Source organism: Peromyscus leucopus, chromosome 3 (assembly GCF_004664715.2).
Source record: "Peromyscus leucopus breed LL Stock chromosome 3, UCI_PerLeu_2.1, whole genome shotgun sequence".
NCBI lineage: Eukaryota > Metazoa > Chordata > Mammalia > Rodentia > Cricetidae > Peromyscus > Peromyscus leucopus.
Window position 1 is genome coordinate 150,280,091 of NC_051065.1, and position 16,627 is coordinate 150,296,717.

Here is a 16,627-nt window from a genome sequence, read left to right on the forward strand (position 1 = left end):
GATTCTCCAGCTTCCACCTCCGGAGTGCTGGGATTGCAGGTTAGTTTTGTGTAGTGCTAGGAACTGAGCCTAGGGCTTCGTGAATGCTAAGTTAGCACTCTCCCAACTGAGCTACAGCCCTAGCCGGTGCTTAGTGTATCTCCATGTAGTAGAATACTAACTGCCCTACAGGGACTGGAGAGATGGCTCTGTTGCTCTTCCAGGGGACCCCAGTTCAATTCCCAGCATCCACAGGGTGGGTAACAACCACCTGTAACTCCAGGTTGCCCTCTTCTGACCTCTGAGGTACACACATGGTGTACATACATGCAGGCAAAACATTCACATGCATAAAGTAAAATAAATCTAAAATATATATTTTCTAAAAGAATTGTTCTGTATTAGGCATTGTTGCTACCCTACCTATAGGTTATTGGGCATCCTTCTCATCCTTTTTTTTGGGGGGGGTGACTGAGTTTCTCTAGGTATCCTTGGCTGTCCTAGAACTTGCTCTATAGACCAGGCTGGCTTCAAACTCACAGAGATCCGCCTGTCTCTGCCTCCTGAATACTGGGATTAAAGGCATGTGCCACTACCTCCCGGCATTATCTGTTATCCTTCTCCTCCTTTTTAAAATAATTAATTTTTTTAGAGTTTAGTATACCAAGTGATGAACTCTATTATGCTGCACACACACACACACACACACACACACACACACACACACACACACACGGTTCAGTATGTTCGTTCTTATTCAGCCCTCTCCCACACTGACTCTCCTCCTCACTTACACTCCTCTCTCACTCTTCCTCCCTAGTTTTCTTTCTGCTTTCATGTCATATGTATTCCATCACCTTCTTTTTTTACCCTTTCTCTTACTTTAGGGATTATTTTTTGGGGGTGGGGGTGCCTGTGCATGTTTGTATGCACACACGTGCACATTCATGTATTGTGGGATGATTCTTCTGTATACTGTGAATATGTATTACATTACTCTCATTGGTTAATAATAAAGCTGTTTGGCCTATAGCAAGGCAGGATAAAGTTAGGCGGGACAAAAATCAAACTGAAGACTTGGATGAAGGAGGGCAGAGATGGGAGAGATGTGAGCGAGCTACCCAAGAAGCAAGATGCCAGAAGCAAGGACTGGTAAAGCCACGGCCATGTGGCAATACATTTAATAGGAATGGGTTAATTTAAAAGAAAGAGCTAGTTGATAAGAAGCCTGAGCTATTGGCCGAGCGTTTTGTAATTAATATAAGCTTTTGTGTGCTTATTTGGGACCGGGTGGTCAGGACAGAAAAACTCCACCTCTATTTACATTTGTGTATAACCACTTGCACTGGGAATCAAACCCAGGGCTTTGTGTATGCTAAACACATCCTGTACTACTGCGATACATCCCATCTCACTCTTCCCTTCTGTATTCTCTACTCCCAGAATTCCTGTGTCTCTGTGATGACATTGGCCCACTTTACAAAGCTTGCCTTGACCTTTTTTTCAAAGCTTCTATAATCAGAAAAGAAGATCTTTTCTGTGGCATGGCTTGCCAAGCCCAAACCCAGAGAAAGCTCTTCTCAAATGGTACTATAGGTAATATGATATAAATTATTTTTCCTTCCTGGTGCAGCCTCTGTATTGTGACTCTGGGTTATGGTAGTCTCAATGTCAGGTGGTAAAGTCACCAAAAGACATCTGAAGAAGTAGTGAGCATCCAGTATGTGGATTAAAATACTCAGGCTAAGTATTTTAATCCATATACTTAGCTTTGGAGTTCAGTTGATCAGGAAAGAAACTTGAGTGTTAAAGTCTGTGATAACACCAGAAGCCAAGAAAAGGAATGTAGGGGTTAGGGGATAAATCAGTGGTAGAGCACTTGCTGAGCATGCAAAGGGGTGTAGAGCAAGCAGGGTACCGCGGAGGCATACGCAGCATGAGGACAGAAAGTGGACAGGAGATACGAGAGGGAAAGCACGAGAATTTCCTGGTCTCCTCTACCCCCACCTCCATCTTTATCAGGAAGTTATAAGAACGGAACACAGGGCTGGGGTGCAGCTCAGGGGTGTAGCTTGTGTTCAGCATGCACAAGACCTGAGCCCAGTCCTTAGCAAGGAAACAAAGCAGAGAAAAAAACGAGATGAGGAGGGCACAAGGCTGAGAAATGCAAGGTGATTTCAAGCCTCTTCTGAATTTCTTGGAAACTGATGGCTTGGGCCAGAAATTTGACCTTTAAAGTGTCTGATTTCTTTTTCTATGAAATATCTTTTCTCCTCAATGAGACAAAGTGCTTCCTGTTTCCCATCTCTCCCAGCCCCCCTACAGGTACTTTTTTGCACGAATCCTAAATGGTCTTATAATAAAAACCTGGAGCCGGATATCAGGGTGAAAGCTGAAAGATCAGAGAAGCAGAGCTGCAGCCAGCCACCACCTCTTACCTCACCAACTTCTCAGCCTGAATGAGAGAGTTCCTGTCTCCTCCCACCTTATATCCCTGTCTCTGCCCAGTCATATCACTTCCAGTCTCAACCTTCCTAGTGCTGGGATTAAAGGTGTGTGATCCCAAGTGCTGAAATTAAAGGTGTGTGCCACCACTGCCTGGCTCTGTTTCTCTTTTAAACTGGATTAATCTCATGTAGCCCAGTGTGACCTTGAACTCACAGAAATCCAGATGGATCACAGCCTCTGCCTCCAGAGTGCTAGGATTAAAGGTGTGTGCCACCACTGCCTGGCCTCTGTGGCTAACTCTGTGGCTGGCTCTGTCCTCTGATCTTCAGGCAAACTTTATTTCCTAGATTACAAATATATCAGCACAGTACTTTTAGCGTATGACCTAATGAAATGATTGCCAGCTTTCAGGAGAGAATCATAGTAGGGAACAGGCTACCACCACCCATTTCCATGAGAAAGTACTACAAGTGACTCAGCTTACCGGCCCGCAGTGCTGCTGCCAGGAAAAGAGACTTTTCAGGGCTCAGTCCCTTCCCACCAGACTCAGGCCAGCTTGAACAAGCTGCCCTTCTGCTGTGACTTTTGGTAAACAAACGAACAACCATCCAAAGCTTTAGAACATCACGCAGACACTTTCTAGGGAGTGACTACCTACCCTTTGGATTCACCTTCTACTGGAGACTAGAGTGAGGAAATACACTTAGTCCCGTAGACTTCTGCCCTGTACAGCATTTGCATGGTGTGTGCTTGATTTTAATGTCCTGGAACACATTGGGTCCTTCCACTTTTCCTCCTCTTCCAATGTTTTTTTTTTTTTTTGGGGGGGGGGCATTTTTATGTATCTTAGGCTGGCCTCAAATTAGTCTATGTAGTTAAGGATGATTGAATTTCAGGTCATCTTTGCATTTACCTCTGATCCCTGGGATTACAGCTGTGTGTCACTATACCCAGCTCTCTCTACATTCTTCGGACTTGTTTTCTCCACAAGAGTGAAAAATTGAGCCTCCACCTGCTGGGTGACCTCTGACAATTCACTCAGCCCTTCTGGGTTTTTTAACTATCTCATTTAAATCAGATAATACTGCTTTCTCTGCCTAAAGTCAGGGCATTGGAATGTGGAGTATCTGGAGGACCCTTTCAACCCTGAGTGATTTCCCCCCCCTCCTTTTCAGTGTGTGTGTGTGTGTGTGTGTGTGTGTGTGTGTGTGTGTGTGTGTGGTGTGTATGAAGTAGAGCTCCAGATTTTATTAACGGTATTTTAATAAAGACAGTGCATGCCCATCAGTGGCATGGGCTCCTTAAGGAAGAGGCACCTCTCCTTTCCCCCCCTCTTTTTAAACTATTTTATTATAAATTATGTGCGCGTGTGTGTGTGTGTCTCTGCATGGGTATATACACGTGAGCAGAGGTTGCAGCAGAAGCTAGAAGAGAAAGTTAGACTTACAGGTGAACCCAGCTCAGGTCCTGTAGAGAGCATTATGCACTCCAGGGGTGAGTCGTCTCTGCAACTCCACCCCACCCTTTTTGTTTCCTTATTTCTTTTATAGTTCCGGGAATGGAACCCAGGGCCTCTGACATGATAAGCACGTGGTCTACTATTGAGTTGCCTCTCCAGTCTTTTTTTTTTAATTCTCCCACATCTCTTCCACCCAAAATGGGGGAAACTCCTTATTAAGGCTCCTCTGGTGTCTTTCAGAGTGTAGTTGTGGCCAGGAAAGAACGGTATTCAAATTTGACTTGGAAGACAGAGTTAAAGGCTAAGTGTCCATTGGGGCTAGGGTCATTTTAGGCAGAGAAAGACCCTGAGGCCAAAGTCACCGAGGTCACTCCAACAAAAATGAGTCTCAACTCCAACACCAGCTTCGAAGGAGCACCCTCAAATATCTTGGCGGTGACTAGGTTTCCTTTGGTCACAGAGTCCACGTCTTAACTCAAATCTTCCTGCATTCCCACATCTCCCTCATCACACGTCCCACACTCCCTCCCACATAACCCCAAGGGGTGGCTGCGTCAGGGACCGGCTCTCCGGCCCCACCTCTCGCCCTCTAGGGGGCAGGGCCCACCTGTGCCTGGGGGCGGGGCCGAGGCGGGGGGCGGGGCGGGACAGGTAGGATGTAAGGTAGTGTTTGGAGCCGAGAGAAAGCGCCCAAACTGCAACAAGCGAGCGCAGGAGCTGGTGGGCACTTAGGTAGAGCCTCCTGGGCAGGGTGCAGGAGCGAGCGGGGAGGGAGGAGGTGGCGGGCCTGCGACGAGGAGAGGCGTGGAGTGGACACTTGGGGAGGAGGAGCCGGGCTCCGCGGCCGGAGAGAGACCTGCGAGGCGCCCGCGCAGCCGAGGGACCCCAGCGCGCAGAGCATGAGCGGCCAGCCGGCTGGAGAGCGACCCGGGGAGACTGCTTGCGCGCCACGCTGAGCGGCGGAGCCGGGTCGGGGCGGCGGGTGCGGGGTAGCCAGTGCTTGGGCGGCGGGCCGGGCGCAGAGCCATGGGGAGCCCCCGCGCTGCGCTGCTGATGCTGCTCCTGCGCCCCATCAAGCTGCTGAGGAGGCGCTTCCGGCTGCTGCTGCTGCTCGCGGTGGTATCAGTGGGACTCTGGACTCTGTATCTGGAGCTAGTGGCGTCAGCCCAGGCTGGCGGGAACCCCCTGAATCGCAGTAAGTAGCGCCGGGGGCCAAGGAGGTGGCGGAGGTGGGCGGGCGCCCCGGGGCGGGGATCCGCCTCTCCCAGCAGACTCCAGGTGCCAGCGCCGCCCCTCGCTTTCCCGGGGACCCTGACTGTTGGGGGCCGCTGTGGGTCGCAGATTCAGGCCTGCCCAGGGTAGAGTGGGACCAGGACGCTCTCGGGGCTCCCTGAGCTCTGGCAGAGGTTTGGAGCGCCTTCCACCGTGCAGAATTCACAGCATCGTGGACAGAGAAACGCGCGATTAGCGAGCGCGGGCTCCCGGGCTGCGGCGCAACTCGGCCGCACGCTGCGATCGGCGCCGCCCCAACTTTGCCCTCCACTTGCTGGTTGTATGGTTGGCTCCCTGTTTCTCCTCCTACAGATCTTTCGGGGGTTCTTTTTCAATCGCACTCCCGAGAGAGCCTCCAGGCCTTCCCGCATTGGGTGCGCTACTGTTTCCAAGTACCCACCTCCTTGAATTCGTAGTTCTCCGTTCGTCCAGACTGCCACCTCCAATGTTTGAAGCCCTTGCAGAACCCGCGGATCTAACAAACTCGCGAGATCCCGCCCAAGGCGACCCTGCCATGGGTAGAGTCCTACTTATATTTTTATTCCACCAAAGCACTCAAGTTCCTGCTTAGAAAAACGGGAGGAAATTGGCCTTTTCCCTCTTCAATGGATATGGTTATCCACAGCGACTTTCAATATACTTTTGATTGGCCTAACAAAGTAAAATATCATGTGGTAGCCAGAGAGGAATGGAGAACTTTCCAGAAGGGTCAGGTACCCTTCCCCAGCCTAAAGAGGAAGTTCTCATTTCTTCTCCCTGGATTTCACTTTTCCTGTTTTAAGAGTCTCAAAGAATACCTTCCTGGTAGATATTTTGGTCAACAGCTTTGCCCTTGGCTGAATGTGGTCTTTTGTGGCTCAGAAGAAGAAATTACTGTCTCAGTAACTAAGCAGGTTTGGAGACATGAGCTTATAGCCCACCCTCTCTGTGGCAATGGACATGCATAATTCTGGCTGTGAGCTAGGAGAGTGGCTGTCACAGAGAGAGATCAAGCTACTGTATGTAGCTAGAGATCAAGAGGCATTTGGCCTACATGATCTCCAGGGTCCCTCTCAGTTGGGATAAGAGACCTTATGGCCTCCGCCACTTGGGCATTTCCGAGGTGAGAGAGCGCTCCACATCTAGGGAAGAAGGTTGCCCTCGGGTACAAGCATGTAGCCCTGCATAGAGTCCTTCCTTCTTGTGACCCCAGTCTTCCTCCTTGGGTTTTGTTTTTTGTAGAAGCCTTCACACTGTGGCCACCCAGGTGCAGGTAGCTGAGCTTTCTTGGAGTGCGTACAGGTGGGAGGCTTGAGTTCATCTCCTTGGGACACCCTTTGCCATGGTTAGGGGATACTCCGTATAAATGCGGCAGGGAGGCAGCTAGCTGCTTTGTGATCCCGAAGTTAGTGGTTGCTGTCCGTCCTCTTCGCTTTTCCTCTACCTCGGGTGTGCGTCCTCGTCCCGGACCAGGCCCAGCTAGCTGGCCACAGTAAGCTTGCACTCCAGCTCCCACCAGCCTCTGGATCTTGTTGGCTTCCTCATACCAGTTTCTGAATCTGCTGTGTTTCTCTCCTCGGTGGATCTGACTTGTGGGTTTTTATATTTTTATTTAAAAAAATTATTTCTTTTTCCAAACTGACCCTTCTCCAAAAAATGTTCCCAGCTTCTTATTCCAAAATTGACTTAGTGCGCCTTGTGATTTTTTTCCTTTTTGAGACAGCCACTCGCTCTAGCCCAGGATTGCTGCTGTTGAAGTCAGGGCTTGATTTCAAGATCTTCCTGCCTCAGTCTCCCGACTGCTGTTCGCGGGCGTCTGCCACATAGCTTGTCTTCCTCCTTGTGGTTTCTTTCTTTTCCTTCTTTTGTTTGTTTTTTGAGACAAGTTTTCTCTGTGTAGCCCTGGCTGTCCTGGAACTCACTCTGTAGACCAGGCTGGCCTCGAACTCACAGAGATCCACCTGGCTCTGCCTCCAGAGTGCTGGGATTAAGGGCATGCACCACCTTTTTTTTTTTGTCATTAAGATGCCCAGATGTTTCGCATCAAAATTCCCTCTTGTGCTGTGTCTTAACTCGCAGGTCAGAGCTATTCCTCTGGGGATGGAGTAGGGAATTAGGAATGGAAAAGTGGGAAGAGGGTGCTGGTGTTCCCTCCTCCTGCATACCAACAGCTACCAGAGTAGTAAAGCTACCCCTCCCAGCTGTGCCCAGGACTTGACCACAGCCACCAGAGCCCCATCTTAGCCCTGTTTCCCAGTGAGCCGCCCTGCCACTTTCTAGCAATCTCTGCCAACTCAGCCCACCACCCGCCTTCCTGTCATCTGTGAGGCTGGCCCCCACTGCCCAGAACCTGTCATTTGCTTGTCCCTGTGTGAGGGTATATTGGTTTAGCGCTGGAAAAGTGTATAGAGAGTGGCGGTCACAAACTCTAGGGTGGCAGATAATGACAGGGGAGCAGACTTCCTGCTCCATCTTCACAAAATAACCTGGTAGTTTAAGATACGGATGGTGTGCAATTTTGGGCTCCATATGCAGAAAAAGCTATAACCACGATTGGGATTGCTTTAAAGGAAAACAACTAAAAGTATTAACACATAGAAAAGGGTTCTTGGCTGCAATAATGGCAGCCATTCACTCAGTCATATTTGTTTAATACATAGCTCAAACAAAGCACTGTGCTAGGTCATTTAGATACGATGACCAAGATACAGTGTCTTAGTTAGGTGTACTAATGCTATGATGAAACATCGTGGCCAAAAGCAAATTGGGAGGAAAGGGTTTATTTGGCTTACACTTCCACATCATAGTCCATCACTGAAGGAAGTTGGGCAGGAACCTGGAGGCAGGAGTTGATGCCAAGACCATGGAGGGGTGCTGCTTACGTGCTGGCTTGCCCCACATGGCTTACTCAATCTTTCTTTTTTCCTTCCTTCTTCCTTCCTTCCCTCCCTTTCTCCACCCCCCCCCTCTGTGGTCATTGGTGTTTCGCCTGCATATATGTCTGTATAAGAGTGTCAGAAGCCCTGGAACTGGAGTTACAGACAGATGTGAGCTGCCATGTGGGTGCTGAGAATTGAATCTGGGTCCTCTGGAAGAGCAGCCAGTGCTCTTAACCGCTGAGCCATCATTCCAGCCCCTAGCCCGCTTTCTTATACACCTTAGGACCACCAGCATAGGGATAGTACCACCCACAATGGACTGGGCCCTTCCACATCAATCACTAATTAAGAAAATGTCCTACAGGCTTGCCTGCAGCCTGATCTTACAGAGGCATTTTCTCAATTGAGATTCCTTCCTCTCCAATGACTAGTTGACATAAAATGATGAGCCAGCACATAATGGTTTCTTTGTTCTATAGCTTTCTGTCTAGGGGTGGAACAAAGTGTTGATTTAAAAAAAAAATCAGGCTGGGTGGTGGTGATACACACCTTTAGTCCCAGCATTTGGAAGGCAGAGGCAGACAGATCTCTGAGTTCAAGGCCAGCCTGGTCTACAGAGTGAATTCTAGGATAGCCAGGGCTACACAGAGAAACCCTATCTGGAAAGCATTCATTAAATTTTTCAAAAGTAGAAAGCAGATGTTGTTGTGATGTTTCTGAAAATGGGACACAGCTTTCAAATAATTTCATAGAAGTGGAGACATTTAGGGAGATGGTGAGGAGTTGGTTAAATTCTGATGAACTGGGGTGGAGAGATGGCTCATTGGTTAAGAGACCTTGCTGCTCTTGAAGAGGACCCAGGTTTGGTTCCCAGGATCAACATGGTGGCTCATAATGATTTTCGTTCTGGTACACAGGACCCAATGCCCTCTTCTAGCCTCCACGAGCATGGCATGCACACGGTGTACTTATTGATGCAGGCAAAGCACACACCAAATAAAAACAGACTGATGAATTGAGGCTGGGGATGCAGCTCAGTTGGCAGTATGCCTGCCTAGTGTATATGAAGCTTTGAGTTTTCTCTTCAAGACCTTATAGAACTAAATGTGGTGTACCCCTGCAGTCACAGCAGTCTGAGGTGGAGACAGGAGGATCGGAAGTTCAAGGCCAGCCTGTGCTACATGAGACCCTGCCTTTAAAAAAAAAGCTGAAAGAAGGAAAAAGAAGATTCTGATGGAGGGCAGGAAAAAGGCTACTCACAGGCAGCCACGAGCAGGAGCCAGGAAAAAGCTAGTGTTTGGGAATGTGAGCAGCTGAGTGTGGTGAGACGGAAGGAAGGTATGTAGGTAAATGAAGGACGAGGCTCAACTGGGGAAGACTCTTGGGCCACTGAACTGCATCCCAGCTCTTGTGAGACTTTGAACAACAGGAAACCGTGGCATCTAGTTCACTGAAAGCAGAAAAGCAGCTATGGGTTTTAAGGTAGGATACCATTGCTGTGTGGGACAGGCAATCTTTGTAATAATACTTTGAGGGTGGGTAGTGGGGTTGGAATAGGGTCTTCAGAGCTCCTTGCTGTGCCCCCAGAAGTCCTTAAGTTGCTGGATGGTAAAAGCTGCTCTGGAGTGTGTCATGTCAGTAGTGGTGTTGCTCAGAGAACCTGAGGTGACTATTGTATTCAGATGTGCACCTAAGTATTTCAGTATTTTAATAACTGGTACAGCTATGTTGATGTGTAGTGGCTGAATAGCAGCCCTGAGAGCAGACTGTTCATTCAGGTAGGCTTTAGCAAGTTATCCATTTGTTCACATTGTATCTAGTAAGGTTCTGCCAGAAGGCAGAGGTTGTACTAAAATGCTTTCTATATTCTTTGCTATATAATGGACTTACAGTTGGGGTCAACTTGGTGTCAGAGCCAATAGATGACATTTTGGTACAAAGCCAGCACAGAGAGATAGTGTTCATAGTGTATCCTGGTTTTATTTCAGAGTTGGGCCTGGCATGTTCCTTCCCAAGTACCAGGTTTACCTGCTGGACACCAAAGCCCTCTCAAGCCTAGGAAACTCATTGTCCTTTGCTGCCTCTGAGGTCGGCCCCACATTTCCAGTTGGCCTTTATCATTTTTGATTGGCTTGAGTAGACAGAGGGAGGGACACCCACTGATGTCAGACAGATAGGTTGCTCCCATATCACCACAGCCGTTCTATTTGAAAGGGTATAAACTTCCGTAGCAGAGGTAACCCAGGGCAGAGCTGTAATCTGAGAAGTGTGCCTGGCGGGGAGATGCAAATGAGGCAGATGTGTGGGCAGAGGAGGGATAGGATGGCTTGGAGAGGAGCCTCACAGTGGAGTAGAGCAGAGCACGTTACAGCTTCTGCTGCCTGCCACGCCTTCTTTCCCAAGACTCCACTGGTTCTTTTTCTTCTGCTCTGCTTGCCTCCCTGAACGTTGGCATTTGTTATAGCGCTTGGCTGCTGTGGGCCCCTTCAAATTAGTATTCAGTTCTGGGCACATACTAGGCACTCTGGGGACTCTCCTAAACACCTCTGGTAACCACTGGGCAGTTGTAGATTTCAAAGCACCTGATAATTTCTATTAGCAGACACTAACTTATCAGTGACTAATCCAAAAATAAAACCCAGGAATTCTTGTCCCGTGTACCGTCATACACGTACTCTCCAATGCCTTTGAAAATGAACGTCAAAGATAAGAATTGAGCAGTCTGGGGCTGGAGAGATGGCTCAGCAGTTAAGAGCACATAGTCTTCTTGCAGAGGCCCTGAGTTGGGTTCCTAGTACCCTTGCTGGGCAGCTCACAATGCTGTAACTTCAGCTCCAGGGGATCAGAGCCTCCGAGGGCGCCTGGACTCATGTGCATGCACGTACACAGGCCTGTACACATAATTGAAAATAAAAGAATTATTGGGCAGTGGTGGATCACGCCTTTAATCCCATCACTCAGGAGGCAGAGGCAGCCAGATTTCTGTGAGCTTGAGGTCAGCCTGGTCTACAAAAGCGAGTTGTAGAACAGCCAGGGCTGATACACAGAGAAACCCTATCTTGAAGAACAAAACAAAAAAAAAAAAAAAAAAAAAAAAAGAAAAAGAAAAGAAAAAAAGAAAAAACAAACCAGGCAAAAACAAAACTAAGAAAGAAAAGAAGAATTGAGCGGCTTCTGCTGTTTGTGAGTGTTTTCTAGCAGGCGAGTGGTGTTTGACTAGAGGACACTCTCCTTATTTGTTTCTGCCCTTTACCTGGACTCCCCGTTCCTGTCCTAATGGAGCCAGCGGGTATCTTGGCAAGACATCCCCAGCTTCAATCTGTTCTCCACCCAGGGATCCTCAGTCTAAGCTGGTGGCACTGGAGTGGCCAGACACTCCCTGTCCTCGGGGTTGTTCAGGGCACGACTCTCCTACTTCACAGCACAAGGGCTTCTGAAATAACCGATTGGGTGCTGGTTCACTGGAGGCTGGAAGGGGCACTGCAGTAATTTTCCAGGCCACAGAATCTGGCCTGGCCCTCTAGTGTTGAGCTTTATGGAGCAGAGCAGGGCAGCCGCCGTGGAGTTTGCTTTGGAAGGGGGCCTGGAGGCTGTTCTTGGAATTGCTGCACAGTACTGTCTACCCAGTTCCACTAGTCTCAAAACCCTCCCCTTTAAAAAATTTTCCACAAGCATTTTCCCTATATCCCAAGACAGTGAGGTCTAAACTAGGCCAGCCATACATTTACACTCTGATGCAGTCCTCCTCTGACCTTTCGATCCACCTAATTAATAGATTTATAGATTAACTAACATGAAAGGATTCTGCTGGGACAGATAAGTTTGGATGGTGTATATAAAAGGTGTTAGACCGAATGAATAGGTTGTGAATTCTGAGCAAAGCATGATAGGTCTTTAATTTTTTATACTTATAGGTTCTGCTTTTCTTTGCCCTGCTTTTCTTTTTAGACAGGGTTTCATGTATCCCAAGCTGGCCTCCAACTCCCAATGTAGCCAAGGATAACCTTGAACTTCTGATCTTTTGCCATTACTTCCGGAGTGAATTTGATTACAGATGTGCTCCACTATACCTGGTCCTTTTATGTGGTGCTGAGGATAAGCCAAGGCTTCCTGCATGGTAGGCAAGCACTTTACCACAGCTATATTTCTGATTCAGGTTCTTCAAATGTTGGAAACAGCCATTAGATAAACAGAAATGATTATCTTAATTATTTTTTGTCATGCTGAAGTTTGAGCTATGACTTTGTACCACTACATCCATATTCCTAGCTTAAAAAAAAAGATTACTAGCCAAGTGGTGGTAGCTCATGCCTTTAATCCCAGCACTTGGGAGGCAGAGGCAAGCAGATCTGAGTTCAAGGCCAGCCTAGTCTACAGAGCAAATTCTAGGACAGCCAGGGCTACACAGAGAAAACCTGTCTCAAAAAACCAAACCAACCAAACAAAAAGATTATCTATCTATCTATCTATCTATCTATCTATCTATCTATCTACCTATCTATCTATCTATCTCATAGTTTTACTATGTAACTATGGCTGGCGTGGAACTCACTATGTACACTAGGCTGGCCTTGAACTCAGAGAGATCCTGCTGCCTCTGTCTTCTAGGTGCTGGGTTAAAGGCGTGTGCCACCATGCCCAGCTATTTTTATTATTTTAAGTTGTAACTATGTATGTTTGCTTGTGTACTCATGGATGCCAGAGGTATTATACCTTGCTGGGAGCTAGAGTTACAGACAGTTGTAAGCTGCCTGATGTGGGTTCTGGGAATCCAACTTGGATTCTTTGCAAGAGCAGTATACATGCTCTTAACTACGGAGCCATCTCTCCAGCTCCCAGTTTTTAAAAAACCTTTTGATGACACAGACAGACAGTCAGGCACAGACACATGCATGCATGCATATGCACACACATAGGGCAGGGAATTGCTCTATAAATGTACAGCCTGGTAAACAGTGTATCTGCATAGCCAATCATGATGAAGAAACAATTCTGTAAGACACCTTGGACTTCCCTTTGAATCACTGGCACCAGCATAGATGAACTTAAGACTACTTTTATATGTTATAAATGGAATCATTCAATATGTGATTTATTATGCAAGTTACAGTTTTTTTTTTTTTGAGACAGTGTCTAATGTAATACAGGCTGGCCTCAAACTCACTGTGAACCTGAAGCTGACCTTGAATTCCTGATCTTGCCTCTTACCTCACAAATACTAGTATTACAGGTGTGTGCCACCATGCCCGGCTTTAAAATACTCTTTATGATTCTAAAAACAATGACGATTCCTTGTCCCGGGTCACAGCTCTATAGCTGGACCATTAAGCTACAGTCACAGCTTTCCTATCCTGCGCTTTAGGCTGTCTAGCATATCTGATGTAATGGTCATCAGTGGCTAAGGCGAGGGGCCCAGCTACTGTGAGACAGAGCCGAGGATGTCCCACCAGAGCTGCTGTGAGTCAGAGCCCCGAGGATGTCCCAGCAGAGCTGCTGTGAGACAGAGCCGAGGCTGTCCCACCAGAGCTGCTGTGAGTCAGAGCCCCGAGGCTGTCCCACCAGAGCTGCTGTGAGAGTAGCGTTGGGGGCTGTTGCTTTTACTGTGTGTGAAACTCCCCAAAATGTTTCTTTCCAGTCTTGATACTGGAATGGCTGTGTTTATCTTGAACAGTTTAGTTTTTATTGGTCAAATAGGTTGTGTAGCTACCCTGGTTTCTCCCTTTGTGTTGGCATTAGAAAAGCCTTAGAACTTAATTTTCCGCCGGGCGGTGGTTGAGCATGATTTTAATCCCAGCACTTGGGAGGCAGAGCCAGGTGGATCTTTGTGAGTTTGAGGCCAGCCTGGGTTACAGAGTTAGATCCAGGACAGGCACCAAAACTACATAGAGAAACCCTGCCTCCAAAAAACAAAAAAAAGAATTTAATTCTTCCTTCACATGGAGAAAAGTGGAAGAAATTTTATGATTTGTAGCCTGCCCTTTCCTCTGTTCCTTCCTTCCTTTTATAGGTGGAACCCAGAACCTCACATGTTAATCTAGTGTTCCACTACTGAGCTATGCTCCCAGATCTGTATTTTTCTATTACTTTCTTTCTTTGTGTCCTACAGCTACTTCTAGTTTACACCATCTTAACAGCCTGTGGATCTTACAAGCCACTTAACTTAATCAAGAAATCAATAAAAGTGCAATGATATACATAGGAACATTGAAAAATTGCCTCTGACTTGCTACTCTGGCTGAGAGATTATTGAAAAGAAACGGTAAAATAAGTAAATAAAATTCAATAAGCTGGTCGGAAACAATCCAGGCACTAGCCAGCAAGGCTAGAAAACTTATGTGTCACACGGGCACTAAATATTGAAGAAGGCTGGGCGGTGGTGGTGCAAGCCTTTAATCCCAGCACTCGGGAGGCAGAGCCAGGTGGATCTCTGTGAGTTCGAGGCCAGCCTGGGCTGCCAAGTGAGTTCTAGGAAAGGCACAAAGCTACACAGAGAAACTCTGTCTCGAAAAAAAAACCCAAAATAAATAAATAAAATAAATATTGAAGAAGACCTGAGAGGGACAGAGAGATCGTGGAAGTGAAGCTCTGGGTCTGCTATGCAGCCTGTGGCTGACGGGTCCACAAAGTCACAAACACCAGAGGTCCCTCCCTGTGGACAGCTGAGAAAATAGGCTGGGGAAGAGCCTTTGCTTGCTTCTGCCTCTAATTCCTTATCCTTATCCTTTTGTTGTTGTTGTTATTATTATTATTACTTTGTTTTCTGAGATAGTCTCCACACATAGCTCAGGCTGGCCTTGAACCTGTGGTTCTCCTGCCTCCATCTTCTGAGTGTTGCAATTACGGGTTTGCATCATTGTATCCAGTGCTGCTGCTTCTGCTGCTGCTACCGCCTCCTCCTCCTCCTCCTCCTCTTTTTCTGAGGAAGAGGCTCTCACTATATAGCCTAGGCTGGCCTTAGAATCACAGAAATCCTCCTGCCTCTGCTGCCTGAGTGCCGGAATTCAAGGAGTGTGACATCATGCTTGGCCTCCGTTTCTTTTAGACCATGTTTTTGTGTCACCTAGCAGAGGCTATGCTGGGTCCTGCTTTATAGTAGGTAAAGTTATGCTTTGTAGAATCAGGCCGTTAGAAGAGGGATGAAGGATGGGAAAAAGAAGAAGAAGAAGAAAAAAAAAAGGTATTGCTGAGTGGTAGTGGCGCACGCCTTTAATCCCAGCACCCAGGATGGGGAGGCAGGTGGATCTCTAGAGTTTGAGGCTAGTCTGGTCTACAGAGCGAGTTCTAGGACAGCCAAGGGAACAAAGAGAAACTCTGTATTGAAAAGCAACAACAACAACAAAAAGGTGTGTGGCTGTGCACACCTTTAATCTGTGCACATTGTGAGTCCAGGCCAGCCTGGTCTACATAGTGACTTCCAGGCCAGCCAGAGCTACACAAAGACTGTGTCTCAAAAACAGAAAGGGGGGCGGGAAGGGAAGGGGGTGCTGCTGGAGAGATGGGTCAGCAGTTTCAGAGCATTGTCCGCTCTTCCACGGGACCTGTGTTCAGTCTCCAGCACCCACATGGAGGCTTACACCAGTCTGTAACTCCAGTTCCTGGGCTTCTGATACCCTCACGCACATGCAGGCAAAATATCAATGCACATAAAATAAAAATAAATAAGGAAGGAAAGAGAGAGGGGATGGTGGAGGGTAGGAATAGAGAGAGAACTTCCAAGAGATTTTCTATATAAGCACCCAGGAAATTGAATAATGTGTTTTTCAATTTTCAGTTTGCAAATCTTGAATGGTAACTGAGATGATTCATTTCAAAGCTTAAGGGAAAATGTCTATGGAACATTTACTTTTTTTGGTGGAGAGCTGAATGGAATAAAAGCCTTGATAGTTCCTGGAAAAATGTGGAATTTGAAGACAAGGCAGGGTTTTAATCCCAGTTCTGTTACTCACCAATTTAAGACCTCATGTAAGGTAATTATTCCTTTCCAAGCCTCGGATGCCTCATCTGGGTCAGAGGTCACACTGCTTGGTGTAGAGCTTTTCCTCTTCCAGTGAGGTTAATGAGTCTGCCACAGACAGGTGCCTAATTAGAGGTCGTAGAAGTTAAGTGCTCAGTGAATGGTGATTCCCACCTCTTCCTCCTTGAGGTTTCCAGTCTGCGAGAAATGGACAATGCCCAGGCAGGCATGGGTGAATAGGCTGTATTCAACTGGTCCTTTGGCCAGATGCTTCTTCAGGTTAGCCTATGACAAACACGTGCCAGCTCCAAGCATCTGCTGGGCCATCCCTGCTCAGGACACATGTTCTCCAGCGACTCTTCCTTCGAGATGCTCAGTGTTGAGTCCGCTTTTCCATCCCTGCTATAGGCACATGTTTGCGTTGAATTGGGAGGTAGGTCAGCTGCCAGAGACTTCTGAGAGACCGAGCACTGTTTGACTGTAGTAGGACAAGAAAGCACAGCAGACAGAATACACCAGCCTGTCATCATGCTACCTGCTCTGGAGTACATGTCGAGGATGGGAGGCACTGTAAGGCAGGAACATGCACAGTAATCGTAATTTAACTTTTAGCATGGTAGCACATGCCTTTGTTCCCACCACAGGCAGAGGCAGGTG

General features: G+C 47.5%; 1 protein-coding gene across 1 annotated transcript in view; it reads left to right on the plus strand.

Annotated features, from left to right (window-relative positions):
• The first annotated feature begins 4,909 nt into the window (after positions 1 to 4,909).
• B4galnt3 (beta-1,4-N-acetyl-galactosaminyltransferase 3) overlaps positions 4,910 to 16,627 on the plus strand; it is a 107,050-nt gene continuing 95,332 nt past the window's right edge. Inside the window, exon 1 of the mRNA XM_028880451.1 lies at positions 4,910 to 5,081. Coding sequence (XP_028736284.1) covers positions 4,913 to 5,081 — 169 coding nt within the window. The 5' untranslated portion in view covers positions 4,910 to 4,912. The remainder of the gene's footprint in view (positions 5,082 to 16,627) is intronic.